This window comes from Saccopteryx leptura, chromosome 2 (genome assembly GCF_036850995.1).
Source record: "Saccopteryx leptura isolate mSacLep1 chromosome 2, mSacLep1_pri_phased_curated, whole genome shotgun sequence".
Taxonomy (NCBI): Eukaryota; Metazoa; Chordata; class Mammalia; order Chiroptera; family Emballonuridae; genus Saccopteryx; species Saccopteryx leptura.
In genome coordinates this window covers 13,745,884-13,762,349 of record NC_089504.1, presented here as the reverse complement: position 1 = coordinate 13,762,349, position 16,466 = coordinate 13,745,884, and the positions used below count along the sequence as shown (strand labels likewise).

At 48.6% G+C, this 16,466-nt stretch overlaps 1 protein-coding gene across 4 annotated transcripts in view; it reads right to left on the bottom strand.

Annotated features, from left to right (window-relative positions):
• TTLL11 (tubulin tyrosine ligase like 11) overlaps window positions 1-16,466 on the bottom strand; it is a 204,011-nt gene that overhangs the window by 39,411 nt on the left and 148,134 nt on the right. For all 4 annotated transcript variants that reach the window (XM_066367256.1, XM_066367258.1, XM_066367257.1 and 1 more), the window contains one exon: window positions 746-1,003. In XM_066367256.1, coding sequence (XP_066223353.1) covers window positions 746-1,003 — 258 coding nt within the window. The remainder of the gene's footprint in view (window positions 1-745; window positions 1,004-16,466) is intronic.

Sequence of the window (16,466 nt, the reverse complement as noted above, 5' to 3'; positions counted from 1 at the left end):
ACAGTCTCTAGAGACACACAGTCATTCCCCTGGGGTGCAGGCAGCTCCACTTACAGCAAGACCACTGGGGTTCAGAGATGGTCAGTACACAGCCTAAGGGTTACACAGCTGGTCAGTGCTCCTGTATTGCCCCCAAGGGCCCCAAAGGTAGAGGCAAGTAATGAATAATCTCAGGAGATTAAGTGGCAATGGCTTATTTTGTAGGCTTCAGCAAAAAAACCTCATGTTTTATCTTTAAAATCATGCAAAATTTGTATTATACTCCATAATAGAGCCTTGTTATTTTTATAGTAGAGCAAACGTATTAAATCATTTATCGACTGAATTATTTAACATTTCTCTCCTGAAGTTGACACTTTGGAAAGATGTGCCTTGTTTCTCTGCTGCGGCTTCGTAAACACTTCACACACAGCTGTCTACCGCTGGGAGGACGTCAGCCCGGTTTAAGAAGCATAGGTCTGCCCGAGTCCAGGGGCAACTATTTATATGTGGGTGAAGGACCTAGTAGTTGAAGGTGGCACAAAATTGTTTTCTAATGTCAGCATAAAGTTGTGAATACTGTCACACTTATAACATTCATTAATTCATTCCACAAATAAGACACTGGGCCATTCCCACCCCAGAAGGGGCCCTGACCCAGAACCAGAGGGCCTCCCAGGAGTAGTCAGGCAGATTGGACCTGTCAGATTTGGGGCTGGACTATCCCCTGCCTGGAGCCCCAGCTGGAGGGGCTGGTCTCACTGACCTTATGAAGGTACGGAAGCCTGTTGGTCCCAACTTCATCGTCCCCTTGATTCCCAGGAATCGGATAAACAGATTCGCCATCCTGTCCACTAGGCGCAGGTAGTTGAACTGCTTTGCGTACTTGGGGAACACCTGCTTGAGGCAGATGGAAGGCAGCTGGGCGTCGGGGTTGGGCTTGGAGCTGCCGTCCGAGCTGCTGGCCAGGTCACTGTCAGAAGGATCTTCCTTTCTGGCTAATGGCTTCTCCAGCTGCTGAGATCTGAAACACACAAGGAATCAATGACCAAACCGACAACTGGAGTGGGCTCTACAGCAGATAGAACACGTTCTCACGCATCGAGTTACGCGGCCACCTTGGGAGGTGGGCATTGTCACCACTTTTATTGTACAGACCAGAGGAGTGACCTGCCCATGCTCGCTGAGCTGGTGCATGCCAAAGCCAGGACTCAAATCCAGGACAGAGCCGGGACCGGAAACTCCTGTTTCCCGGCTCTACCATCCTGGTTTCCCTGGTAGGGATCACTTCCTTTACTGTACTCACAATCCAGGGGGATACTCTATTATGGAGCGGTCTGGGTTTGATTTTAAACTCCTACTTACGGGTAGTAATTGAATAATTAAGAAATATAAAAATTTCATTGAGGGCTGGCAAAAATCCATAGGCACAGTTCAATGAACAATTTGCAAAGATACATCAGTTAGTTACTCAATTCTAGGAATCGGCACAATTAAGTTTCTTGGCTTAACTATTTTCTTATTTGAAACTCATTCCAAAAAAAAAAAAATGATTACGGTGTTGTGATTCCTTAGTCTGGATATTTTATTCTAATATTCAAGAAAATTCACAGCTAATAACTCTCAAATATCTACTTCTATCCTGCAATGTTTTCCTCACCTGCAGATCCAGATACCCAACTACCCTGTTTAACCTTCAGAATGGCCTACAGGCACCTCCCAGTGAAATGACCACTTCTCCACACCCCAAATCCTCATTTCCATCTCCTTGAATATGACACCTGCCAGTTACCCAGGCAGGAGGCATGAGAACAAACGCCAACTCTTCCCCCTCTGCCTCCACAGCCAGTCCTACCCCCTTAGCATTCCCCGCAACCAGCCATTCTCTCCCCTCCCTAAACTCTCCCCTCCCTAAGCTCTCCCCTCCCCAAACTCTCCCCTCCCTAAACTCTCCCCTCCCTAAACTCTCCCCTCCCCAAACTCTCCCCTCCCTAAACTCTCCCCTCCCTAAACTCTCCCCTCCCCAAACTCTCCCCTCCCTAAACTCTCCCCTCCCCAAACTCTCCCCTCCCTAAACTCTCCCCTCCCCAAACTCTCCCCTCCCCAAACTCTCCCCTCCCCAAACTCTCCCCTCCCTAAACTCTCCCCTTCCCAAACTCTCCCCTCCCTAAACTCTCCCCACCCTAAGCTCTCCCCTACCCAGACTCTCCCCACCCTAAGCTCTCCCCTACCCAAACTCTCCCCTCCCTAAATTCTCCCCTCCCTAAACTCTCCCCTCCCCAAACTCTCCCTTCCCTAAACTCTCCCCTCCCCAAACTCTCCCCTCCCTAAATTCTCCCCTCCCTAAACTCTTCCCTGCCTAAACTCTCCCCTCCCTAAACTCTCCCCTCCCCAAACTCTCCCCTCCCCAAACTCTCCCTTCCCTAAACTCTCTCCTCCCCAAACTCTCCCCTTCCCAAACTCTCCCCTCCCTAAACTATCCCCTCCCTAAACTCTTCCCTGCCTAAACTCTCCCCTCCCTAAACTCTCCCCTTCCCAAACTCTCCCCTCCCTAAACTCTCCCCTTCCCAAACTCTCCCCTCCCCAAACTCTCCCCTCCCTAAACTCTCCCCTTCCCAAACTCTCCCCTCCCTAAACTCTCCCCTCCCTAAACTCTCCCCTCCCCAAACTCTCCCCTCCTCAAACTCTCCCCTACCCAAACTGTGCCCTCTTTAAACTCTCTCCTTCCCAAACTCTCCCCTACCCAAACTGTCCCCTCTTTAAACTCTCCCCTTCCCAAACTCTCCCCTCCCTAAACTCTCCCCTCCCTAAACTCTCCCCTGCCCAAACTCTCCCCTCTCTAAACTCTCCCCTACCCAAACCCTCCCTTATAAACTCTCCTCTCCCTAAACTCTCACCTGGACTGTAGCAACAGGGCCTCCTGCCTCCAGCCTTTGCCAACCATAGGTCCACCCTGCACATCAGTACCCACAGTTCCCCTTTTAAAGCAAACCTGATTGAGTTGCCCACTTGCTATAGCTTTTTAGTGACTCTCAAGAGCCTATACAAAGAAATCCTCCCCCTCATTCTGGCACTTGAGGCCCTTCCTGATGTCTTCTCCATCACCCCCACTTCCTGTCACTGCCCTAGTCACACTATACCCCTCCAAGGCCTTTGAGCCCTCCCTGCCGCCCCGCCTGCCGCGCACTGGCGTGGCCTGGAACCAGAGACTTGGTGCTCAATGGACACCAGCTCCCTTCTATGCTCAGTGCCTCTCTCTGCACTTTCCTGTCTTCTGTCTTGCCCATGGCTGACCTGTGGTGAGGTGTCACCCTTTCCCACCTGGGTGTCCATTCTGAGACAGAATCCCGAGCACACTGAACACGGACAATAGATACTGCTCAACAGATGAACTGATCCAGGAAAATTAGAAGCGTGTCTCATGGTGCTGAGCTCAATATCAAGGTCATTTTCTACCTTTTTCTGTATTAAATGGCCTTGTCTCTGGTGCTCACACTTTCAGTTACGTCACCAGTCACCAAGTTGGGCCACCCTGGTATCCTAGTACCTACCTTCCTTGGCCTGCCAATACCCCTATTCTGTGGGACCCTTGAAGGCAAGGACCACATCTTACTCAACTCTATTTCTATAGGATCTGGCACATACTAGGTGTTTGGGAAATGTATCATTGGATTTGTTGAGTAAGGAAAGTTCCCTTTTAATAGCAAGATAAACCTCAAATAAAAAAAAATCAAAGTTATGATCATTTGTATCCCACAAGCTCTCTCAATTGGGAAAGATGTTCGAAAGAGAAACAGCGTGCTTGACAGCCCTCCAGAGTGGTCTCCTCCTCGCGCGGGCCCAGGAACCAGCCTCTAAGAAAGAGAAGAAGCCCCCGGTGCGAGTCTGATGTCCTTAAGTTCTGTTCACAGTTCCTGCTAAGAGGATTTTGACACTGGTCTCAAAGAACGGACAGAGGTGTAGACCAAAGCAGCACGAAGAAAACCACTTTAAATTTCAACACTGCAGATGGTTCTAGAGAAACAAATGCTCCCTCTTGCCAAGGGGAGCGGCCTGATTCCTCCGTAGAAGGGGGCACAACGTTCCCTCAGCCAGACTGGCTTTCTCCTCATCTCCTTCAACTGGAGACAGTAAATAACAGGGGGTTCCTTTTCTTCCTATTAAGGTTATAGGAAGAAAGACGAGAGAAGGAAAGCGGCACTGTTACCGGAAATTAGCTCTTAAATTACTGGATAAGTGGCAATCACTGACTGTACAAGCGCTCATTAAGTTTTTGTTAAAGGGGAGACGTGGAAATGTACAGTGTGAATCCACTCGGCGCCATGAAGACAGCTCGGAGAGCTGTTCCCTCACCACAGCCGTCCCGCCTGTGCGAGCGCGTTCATCCGCTGGTCACACAGCCCTGTGCGGGAGACGGTTGTGATCGTCCCCGTTCTGGGTGGAGAAGCTGAGGCGCGGCGGGGCGGAGCCCCTCGGTGCCCCGGTTGGCCCCAACTCACACCTCCATCCGTCTAACCGGGGCTCGCTCCACCTGCCGCCATTGCTCCACAGCGCATCATGATTCACGTCGGGGGTTACAAAATCCTAAGCACCGCTATTTATTGTTCGCTTTAAATCGTTTTTATGGATTCTAATAGTAATTCATGCCCTTTGCAGACAACTTGAGAAATGTGTAAAGGAATCAAAACCATTTGTAATCCCACAAGTCAGGGATGAACAGTATTAACGCTCTGATTTATCGGTAAAGTTAGGATCGCATGACACGCAGTTAAAATCTTTCTTCTCACACGTTACAAGTATCTTCCCGTGGCACTAAATATGTTTTTGGGAGCGTAATTTCTCATGGACATGTCACGCTTCGTGTTATGCCTGAACCATCACTTAATTAACCATTCCCCCTCAGCTACAGGGTGGGCGTCTATACGGCCTGTCTTTCTAGAGTCTGGCGACCGGTTCCCTGCAGTGATGTGCTCCCTCAGAATAACAGTACAACCAGAAGCAGCCTCGGAGAGCACTCTGTCCGGTGATGTCATCTATTTTCTCCCATTAGGGCCTCATGTACATAACAGACATTCACCATTTTTAACCATTTTGAAGTGTGCCCTGCAGCGGCAATTAGGACCTCCACAATGGTGTGGAACCCACTCTGGTTCTAGGACATTTTCACAATAATGTCACTTAAGAGCAGAAGCCTTAGTCCTAGGTCGATAGGGACATTAGCGCCCCTGGGTCATTTGATCAGCACATCCTCCAGGGTGGTGGCCTTAGCTTGGGTTACCCTGGTGGTGGGGACCCTACCACCTGCAGGGGGACCTCTCAGGTTTTGCCGGTAGCATGTCAGAGGGCGTTCCCCCCTAGTCTGCAGCCTGAACCCCATCCTGCCCCCAGAGCCATACAGAATGCGTTTTCTTTCTCTTCCACGTGACGGCCTTTCACCTTTCTTTCAAGGGCTGGCACAGTACTGGATGACTGCCATTTCCCTTCCTTCCGGCCTCCAAGTAATTAATGGCCTCAAGATGAAAAGGGCCTCCCAAGCCACAGATGTCATTTTCATGGGCTCACAACCACAAATTCAGGGGAAATGGTTTGGCTCAACTGGAAGAAGGCAGTACAGACATAGCTGACATGGAAGAGGAAATAGAACAGGGAGACACAGCAGCTTTGCTGGAGACAATCTCAATTATCTCATGGAGATCCAGGTTCTCACAAATGCTAGAAGCTCTTGTTTTTACTTCATAGCATTTTAATGCAAATGTCAGGCCTATGAAATAAAAGTGGTAAAACAAACAAACAAACAAACAAACAAAAAACCCTAAATCAAGCTTAATTTGGTTTACCCTTGATTCATTAAAATAGGGAAAAGAATCCCTAAATGTTTTATTTATTGTTGTTTTTTCAAATAAAATGGAATTATTTTTTGTTAAAACTCTTGTAAAATAAATACCTGTCTTGGCCCTGGCTGGCTGGCTAAGTGGTAGAGTGTTGGCTCGGTGTGTGGAAGTCCTGGGTTCGATTCCTGGCCAGTGCACACAGGAGAAGCACCCATCTGCTTCTCCACCCTTCCCCCTCTCCTTTCTCTCTATCTCTCTCTTCCCCTCCCACAGCCAAGGCTCCACTGGAGCAAAGTTGGCCCGGGCACTGAGGATGGCTCCATGGCCTCCACCTCAGGTGCTAGAATGGCTCCAGTTGCAATAGATCAACACCCTAGACAGGCAGAGCATCACCCCCTGGTGGGCATGATGGGTGGATCCCTGTTGGGCGCATGCGGGAATCTGTCTCTCTGCCTCCCTGCTTCTCACTTCAGAAAAATACAAAAAACAAACAAACAAACAAAAAACAACACCTATCTCTATTTTGCCCAACAAGCCTACTATCAAAAACCACCAGCATTTACTGGGGACCTGCTACATGTATTTCAAGAACTGTGCCAAGCAACTTACCTAGACTATCTCATTTGTTTCTCATAACGATTCTCTGAGGTAGATACAAACTGGTCCCATTTTACAGATTAGGAATCTGAGGCCCAGAGAATCTGAATACATGCCCAGCGTCACAAATCAACACTGGAATCTGAATTTATACTGTCTCATTAAACACAATGCTTAGTTCACTATATAATTCCTGCTAATCTGATTTAAATCAAACCAAAAAATTCTATAAACCATTGTTAAGGGAAATCGAAAAAGATATAATGAGATGGAAGAATATACCTTGTTCTTGGTTAGGAAGAATAAATATAATCAAGATGGCCATATTACCCAAAGCAATATACAAATTTAATGCAATTCCCATCAAAATTCCAATGACATTTTTTAAAGAAATAGAGCAAAAAATCATCAGATTTATATGGAACTATAAAAAACCCCGAATAGCCAAAGCAATCCTAAAGAAAAAGAATGAAGCTGGGGGCATTACAATACCTGACTTCAAACTCTATTATAGGGCCACGACAATCAAAACAGCATGGTATTGGCAGAAAAATAGACACTCAGACCAATGGAACAGAATAGAAAGTCCAGAAATAAAACCACATATATATAGTTAAATAATTTTTGATAAAGGGGCCAACAACACACAATGGAGAAAAGAAAGCCTCTTCAATAAATGGTGCTGGGAAAACTGGAAAGCCACATGCAAAAGAATGAAACTGGACTACAGTTTGTCCCCCTGTACTAAAATTAACTCAAAATGGATCAAAGATCTAAACATAAGACCTGAAACAATTAAGTACATAGAAGAAGACATAGGTACTCAACTCATGGACCTGGGTTTTAAAGAGCATTTTATGAACTTGACTCCAAAGGCAAGAGAAGTGAAGGCAAAAATTAATGAATGGGACTACATCAGACTAAGAAGTTTTTGCTCAGCAAGAGAAACTGATAATAAAATAAACAGAAAGCCAACTAAATGGGAAATGATATTTTCAAACAACAGCTCAGATAAGGGCCTAATATCCAAAATATACAAAGAACTCATAAAACTCAACAACAAACAAACAAACAATCCAATAAAAAATTGGGAAGAGGACATGAACAGACACTTCTCCCAGGAAGAAATACAAATGGCCAACAGATATATGAAAAGATGCTCATCTTCTTTAGTTATCAGAGAAATGCAAATCAAAACTGCAATGAGATACCACCTCACACCTGTTAGATTAGCTATTATTAACAAGACAGATAATAGCAAATGTTGGAGAGGCTGTGGAGAAAAAGGAACCCTCATACACTGTTGGTGGGAATGTAAAGTAGTACAACCATTATGGAAGAAAGTATGGTGGTTCCTCAAAAAACTGAAAATAGAACTACCTTATGACCCAGCAATCCCTCTACTGGGTATATACCCCCAAAACTCAGAAACATTGATACGTAAAGACACATGCAGCCCCATGTTCATTGCAGCATTGTTCACAGTGGCCAGGACATGGAAACAACCAAAAAGCCATCAATAGATGACTGGATAAAGAAGATGTGGCACATATACACTATGGAATACTACTCAGCCATAAGAAATGATGACATCGGATCATTTACAGCAAAATGGTGGGATCTTGATAACATGATACGAAGTGAAATCAGAAAAAACCAGGAACTGCATTATTCCATACGTAGGTGGGACATAAAAGTGAAACTAAGAGTCATTTATAAGAGTGTGGTGGTTATGGGGGGAGGGGGGAATGGGAGAGGGAAAGGGGGAGGGGGAGGGGCTCAAAGAAAACTAGATAGAAGGTGACAGAGGACAATCTGACTTTGGGTGATGGGTATGCAACATAATTGAACGACAAGATAACCTGGACTTGTTATCTTTGAACATATGTATCCTAATTTATTGATGTCGCCCCATTAAAAAAATAAAATTATTTAAAAAAAACCCAAAAAACAAAAAACAAAACCAAAGACTTATCTTCTTCTGTATAAACTATATATAATTCCAGAAATGAACAATATAGGAAGGCAGACAAACAAGATAAAGTTGCAGATTCATAGAAGGTACTTGAATTCTCTCGGAGAAATAATTTCCATTTTTAGTTAAGCATCGCTTCGATCATTCATTCATTCATTCATGAACCACTTCCCAAGCACTTACCTGTCCCAGGGGCCCCTGATACACAGGTGAGGAGCATACAGTCCCCCACCCAGAAGCACTTGACCAAGTGGGGAAAGATAAGTCCCATCCATAAACAATCACGGAGGGAGGTGGAGGTGGCCAGTGAGTGCGCAGAGAGGGGACCCCGAGTAGAAGGAAGGAGCCGCTCTGCTGGGTCTCGGTGGTAGGCGGTATTATGCCCGAAGAGAAGCGGGTGGGAACGTGACCTGGGAGCCCGGGTGGGCCTGGGTCTTATAGGATCTGGAATGTCAGATAAAGGGGCTTAGATTTGGTAGTGTGGGAGGCGAGATGAATGTGGCGGGTTTGGGGAGAAGAGTGGCAAAGCCAGACATGCGGTGAGAATAAATGACTCTGCTAGTGGAACGGACTCGGGTAGAGGTGGGAGGTGGAGGACGTCAGGAAGCTACTGGAACACTCCGAGTCAATGACTCCGGAAGCATGGCCCCTGGACTGGCAGCATCCGTTTCACCTGGGGACTTGTTAGAAATGCACATTCTTGGCTCCACCGCTGACCTATGGACTCAGAACCTACGAGCGGGCCAGGCTATCTGTTTTAGGAAGCCCTGAGGGAGCTGATGCAGGCCAGGCCGGAGTCTAGCTGAAAGATGACCTCAGTAAGGGCGGGACCACGGGGGACAGAAAGGGAGCGAACGCCCTGGCTCATGTTCCTGGCGATCCTGTGGTTTGGCAGGAGGGCCTGGTGGGCAGTGGCGCTGCGCTAGCCAAGGGAAGTAAGCAGGTCTCCTTCCCCATAGTTTGGCCGAGACCCGTGTCCCCAGTCACTTGGGAATTTCAAGTGCACATTGGCATTCCTGAAGAAACTGCTAGCTATGTGCCGCAGAAGTCCCTTAAATTAGCCCAGCAGCTAATTTAAAGAGTTGGAGGATGAAGTCACTAAAAATAAACATAACTATCATGCAGCCCAGCTCCGTCACTTGATAAATGTCTGCCATCACAGAGGTCCCATTTGCGTGATGGCGACGCTATGCTATTTGAAGAGAAGGCAAAAGACGACGTAGCAGGGGTGAGGGGTGCGATGTGTTGCCAAACTGATGAGGAGAAGGACTGGATAGGGCTCTTTGTCTGATGCTCAGGTCCCTATACGACCTAGACCCACACTGGGTCCGTTTCCACTGGCTCCCCTTCACGCTGTCGGCTTCTGAACACTCCCCTGGCCACTTCCACTTCACTCGGTCACCTTCTTCCAAAGCACGGAGTAAGGCCACCAGCAACACACTTCATGGTGATGGTATCGGTAGCACCTACTATGGGCCAGGAACTGCAATTGAAAAAAATTTAATCTTGATAAAATCTTAGGAAGTCGGTGTGACTATCACTCCCACTCTACAAGGAGGAAACCAAGGCACAAAGGTACAGACACAAGACTCAGAGGCTGTGGATCCGGGATGGAAACCCAGGCCGGCAGACACCTCATGTCTAACCACTGCACTGTGCTGCTTCCACGCACGGCAGTTACCGGGCACCGGGCTCCTGAGAGTCAGGGGGGTGACCTATCACATCTCCTCTGACCCTGGCAATGGTCTTACAAACTAGGTACTATAAGTGGCCCCTCTGGCCCCATTTTTGCTGATGAGAAAAATTAACTTCAGGGAGGTCAGACTACTTTCCAAAGGTCACCCCACTACTGAGTGGCCGAGAGTGAAGATTTGGACCCGCATCCGTCTGAGTTCAAAGCGCAGGTGCTTTGCTCTCTCTCACGGTCCTACTCGTTGTGGTCATGCAACTTCCCGGAACTCCTACTCTCTTCCCTGAGGAGGGAGAGAAGGGTCTGACTGACGGGATGGTGTGAGGCTTACAGGGCGAGTAGCTGGAAGGGCACCCCCCAAGCCTAGCGCAAAACTGTTGTCTTGTTCAGGATGAAAGACACAGCCTTTCTAGAAAGCCTCCCAAGGCATCTGCCCGGGGCTTGTAACGGACCTCAGTGTGAGGACCTGGGAGGGACCAGCACCTGTCTGGGCAGGGCTGTTTCATTACGACTGACAAACACATCAACCCCTATTTTACAGCCATGGGCTCACACGAGTCACTCACTCGCACAGTGTTTGTTGCATGTACGAGTTAATGAAGGCCCCGTGGCAACAGCCGCAGACTGAGTCTCTGTCCCCGCTCGGGGGGGTTCAGCCGGAGCACCTTCCTGCCAGGCCGGGCAATGCCTTAGCCAAAAGACAACAATACAACAAACACGAGGACTTGCTCTAACGCCCCCCCCCCCCCCATTCCCGCAGACCAGAGCGCCTGCAGGGTCACTGGGCCCAGTGTTCTCATTTTCCGGATGAAGAGGCTGACAGCTCACTACAAAGACCTCCCAATGCGCTTCCTCTCCAATAGGGCGCTCTGCTCTGCCCCTCCGCACAGGCGCACAGGGCGCACAGGGCGCACGGGGCGCGTGTCTGCGCCTCGTCCCTCTGGCTCTCTTTGTCTCACGGCTTGGCCACTTGCAGTCCGTGGAACACACTGTCACAGCGGCCAGCGAGGGGTGCTGCCAGGCAGCTTCTCCCCACGGGCGCCTGTCTGGTGGTCTGAGCCTGACCGGGAGAGAAGGAGGCTTGTTGGGATTCCAGCTCTGCATTCTTGAGCTGGGTGGCCTCAGGCAAGTCCAAGTCAGATCATCTCAAAGCTTCAGGTTCCTCCTATACAGAATGGGAATAATACGGTACTTAACCTTTAGAACTGCTGTAATTACAGAGAGAATGGATTCATAGTGCTTAGCACAGCGCCTCAGTACCCCGTAGACACTGTGATTAGAATCGCCAACATCTTTATCTCCCCTGTGCCATCGTCTCCAGAGGCTCTCTGTCTAGTCACCAGCCTCAAGGGGAGAGGCCAGTGCACAGCTCTGGGGGCTCAGGAGGATATGGGGTTTCTTCAACCACTTTCTGACATTCGGCTCCACCCCTGCCCACGTAACTAGACACCAGACTGGGCCCCTGCGCCTCCAAGGCTGTCTGAGAGTCTCACTGCAGGTTGCCTGGACTCAGACCGCACCTGCCTCTGGCCCTCACCTAACTAACCCCCACCCCCACCACGTGAGTCACATTTTCTCAGGCCTCACTGGAGCCCTGCCCCTTATCCGATACCCTGGTTCTCCACTGAGGATTACTGATGTCATAAAACAGTGCCACAAAAATAATTGCTTCTCTCCACATTCAGAACAAGTTAAACTGTGGACTTAGAAGGGACACCAGCAACAATCTCCTTTTTCTTTATGGGGAAGTTAGAAGCAACGTCATTTGCTTGAGGTGATGGCAAAGGCAGGCTCAGTTCTCCCAGCTCCCTGCCCAGAGCCTTGAAAAAAAGAAAAAGAAAAAAACGATACCACTTTTGAGCTGAAATGCCGGAGAGGCCAAAATCCTACTGAACGCGAAGCTTCAGACTCCAGTCACCCTGGCAGGCAGGGTGGAGACTTCCTTTTGCCCGAAAGGATGGTAGAGTCCATGTCTGGCCCATCCCGTAGTGGACTGCTGTCTCTCTGCTGTGGATGATTAAGCTTGTGCTAGCTTCTCACTGAAACCCGGAGAACGGTTTTTCAGACTGCGGGCCTCGTCTGCGCCAGCTGCCTGGGGCCCGCTGGGCAGGTCCTTACTCTTGAGCAGAGCAGGCCGGTGCGGTCTGGCCGCCGCCTGCCGTACTGCCTTGTCACCCACGTTGCACACGGTTCTCTCCTGTTTTAAGTGTTCTTTCCCAAGTTATCCACCCGAAAACCACTCACCCTTTACATCTTAGATTCCGTGTCACCTTTTCCAAAGAGCTTGCCACAGCTATCGGAGATAGAATCCACCATCCCTTTCCATATATAACCTTGCAGACTTTGTACATCACCATCCTCATCATCGTTTTCTTTCATCTTCACCATCACCATTGAAAGGGCGGTTGTGCAACTGTCTGTCTGGTGCCTATTTCTTTCACTACATTGAAAGCCCGGGAGGGCGGGTGGTGCTCTCACGCATTGTGACTACATTTATAGCCCCAACACATTCCTGGCACACAGTAGGTGCTCAAACTATCTGGCAGCAAATACAGTAAATGTTTCAATGAGTTCCCATGACAGTCCAACCAATTAGACTCAATTATCAGCTCAAGTTTCCATCTGAGGGTACTGAGGCTGTGGAAGGCTAAGTCAGCCGCCTGAGTGGTAAGGCTGGGGCTGGTGGCCGTCTCCAGAGGCCACATGTTTAACCCCTCCGCTTCCGGTTGCCAGAATGAACCGTTCTTTCTCTTTCTCTCCCCTGGTTCCTGGGAAGGTCTTGTCTGTCTCCGGCAGAACAACAGCAAGGCACTGTCTGCGTGACAGTTGTAATCAGCGGTTGTATTAGCCTCTGTTTTACAACCTCCAGAATTAGCAGAGAAGGCCAACTTGAGCTCTCATTGTCTAGCTCCGCTAATGAAGGGGTCTTGTTAATTACATACTCAGCGCCTATCTGCAAAACAAAGCCTTTTAGTGTTTAAACACAGTTCCGCACCAAAGTCTAGGGCGGTGCGAATACAGACAATGAGGGAGAAATCATGTGTAGAAGTTATTTTTTTTTTGTCAAGACTGTAATTCTTTTTGGCATTCAATTTCTTCCAAACCCAGTGCATTTTCTGCGGGGATCCTAATTCTCCTTCGTATCCTGTGCGCCCAGCGAACCCTGATCCGGGGGTGCAGGAAGCGTGTCCCACGTTGCACATCCTTCCCACTCAGGTTTCAGATAAAATGCTCTTTCTGTGAATTTCACTTGTCACCGGGTTGCCTTGAGGATGCTCCCCACCCAGGGGTGCCAGTGTGGCCAGCTGGTCAATCCTGCATTGCGGGCATTGAATACAAAACTATCTTCACTGGGCTACGTCCCGGGGGCTCACGGCACCTGCACCCCACTTTGCGAGGCAATGTCTGTGTGTCATTCCGTATGGGATTTTCGCTCACGTGAGTGAGGCCTGTGGAGCTGATCCCACAGCCTTTTCTCAGGCAATGCGGCCCTGATTTTGCATCTGCATTTGGTCAGGGGTAAAGGGGAGCAACTCTTCTTGAGCCTGTCCTGTGGGGCAGTACCTTAATGATCCTGGGTAAGCCACATCGAGACCTTAAGAGGGAGAAATCAATATCAACCTCTATTCCGGAGCCAGATGCCCGGGTCGGAAGCCGGTCCCTGTCCCTAACAAGCTGGGGACTTTGGAAAAGGGTCTTGATCTACTAGTTAGTGTCTTTATCTGTGTCATGGGGATAATAATTCTGCCAATGTCACAGCACTGTTGTGAGAATTAAACGGGCTAATACGGGCAGAGCATTTAGACCCGTTCCTGGCACGTGGTAGGCAGATAGGTGGCAGCCCTCATTGTTTACGGAACAAAGCTGAAGTCAGGTTAAATAAAGTACTCAAGGTTGCACGCCTCCTACACAGTATCAGGTGATAACCTGGGTCTGTCTGGCTCTGGGGACCATGTTCTTCCTAGGCTTCCAGCGAAGTCAGGGAAAGCCAGGGGGTCCTCAGCTGGCTCTCTGCTATAGACTACCATGGCAGCCCTCGCCCTGGGAGTGTGACCTACAGAGTCACTCTGTGAGCCCCATCCCCTCCTGACTGCAGTGTGAGCATGCTGCTTTCTGCTCCCAACACTGCTCTCTCAAAGTTCACCATGGACCTCCAACTGCCATTGACCTTGACCTTTCTCCTTCATGGCCTTCGAGCAGTTGGCCACTCTTTCTGAAACTCATTTTGTGCCCGTGCATTCTCCTAGTGTTTTCCCGCTCTCTGCTTTTCTTCCTCTGAAGACCCTTAGCGGTAGGCGGTCCCCTAAGCCTCGGTCCTTGGCCTGCCTCCTGCCAGGCGTAGTCTCCCTGGGCCACCTCGTTCACACACAGAGAGGACTCCAATCCCCATGTGCCTCAGAGCTTGGGCAGTTGTGCCTGGGCGCCCATGCCCTGTGCACCCCTTTGCACACAGCCAGCCCCCCCACCCCTCCGGTTCACTTCCATCGCCAGCCAGGCCACAAGCCTTCCCTGGCCCCTCCCACCCAGAAACGCTCTCTTCCGGTTTCCCACGGCACTTCACCTGCGCCTCTCATGGAATCGGTCATTTCCTAAACTCACATTACGGCCATCGAAGCCTGTGGCTTCTTTCTCCCAGAGACGTCAAGTTTGCCAAAAATAAAATCTGTTTTTGTTCTGCTCATAGTACGCTACATCTAACAGGTGATGCAAAAAAATGATGTGCTGAGAGACAACCGTGTGAGGAAAGTATTCTTTAAGACAAATAATGTGAAGAATTTGGTGTAATTTTGCCCAAAGGCAAGAAAACAGGCAGGGTGACCTCTGGGTGTCATTTTCAGCTTACGGTCCTATAAGACATTGTTAAGGGTAATAATACAACAATAATAATGTATGGTAATAAGAATAATAGTCACCCTGGGTCCACTCCGTCCTAACTCGATGGCGTTGGGAGTCGCTGTGATCTTGCTCAGCCTGTTTCTTTTCTGTGAAATGGAGATGGATAATGGACTCCACCTCACAGAAGGTCACGGGATGCAATGGGATAACAGCAAACAAGAGGCTAGCATCCTGGCTAGAGTGCTGAAGACATGGTGGCTGTTATCACTCATTCGACACGTAGTGATTGCACAGCCCCCTCCAAAATCAGGGACGCCGGGTCAGCCTAACCTCCTCCAGGAAGATTTATTTAACTGCCTCCTCCAATCCATAATGTTCCTCTCCTTCGACAACTTTGGTCCTAACAAAATTAGGTTTTTTTTTTTTTTTTAAAAAAAAAAAACACAGCTAATAAATTAGGCATGCATATTAGCAATCAGGTCCAGAGAGAAAGTCTAACTTCTTTCTCTATGCAATTTGAATTCCCCTAACATAGAGTTGTTGTCAAAATCCATTAAAGTATTTAATTTCACTTGTCATTGCACAATTCCCCAAGCAGGCATCCAGACAGTTTGCACTGCTGTTTCTCACAGAGGTACTAAATGTTTAGTTATCGTGGTACATTTTTAAGATGGTGTCTCCCTGATGGCTCTAGGGACTCTAGGAGATTGCCCAAGTTCAAGTACAAGGTTAAGGCAGGGGGGCCCAGAGATACAGGAATCATGTATCAAGGAGGCCTGGGTTTCGGCTCCAACACTGCCCCCTACCAGCTGAGTGATCTTGGGGAAGGTACTTAACCTCTCTGAACATCAGCTTCTTTGTTTGGAAAGCGGTGACAATAATACCAGGTGCACAAGGTTTTAGTGAGCAGTAAATGAAATACCAAATGTACAGAGATTTGAAGAATGCCAGACACATCATTGGTCCTCAGTAAGAGACAGCTTAAACATCCCTGGGGTTTGGAGACACACAGATTGGGGTCTAGAGACTGCTGTACACACTCACCACGCCTTAAGGAGCAGTGTGCTTATTGTGACCCGGTGGCCAGAACCACACAGTCCTGACACCTCCTTTCACAGAGGCCTGTCCCAACTCCCACTGAAATATATTAATATCCTCACTTGGCCAACTCACCTGGTGGGGATAAAAGGTTTCCATGACAACAGGCATGTGGTAGGAACCCCTACCCCAAGACAGAAAACAAAAGAGAGTCTATTATTTAGTTTCCCTCCTAATTAATGAACAGTGAGCTGAAGTCAGAGCTGGCCTCTTTCTTGGTTGTCATGGAAATGTTGACTGACCTACCCTGTCCTAGCAAAACACAGAAACTGGGGAGCAAGGGGGTCATTTGGGAGGTGGTGGTGGGGGTGAATGACGAGGCTCATGAGAGTAGTACTCTCATCTCTTTTTACAAAAAAAAACAAAAACCACTGGCAAAAGTACACGCCTTACCAGGGAATGGAGAAGTTCCAGTTTTTATCACATAGTCCTTTGGTGATTGTAACTACAACAGATTTAG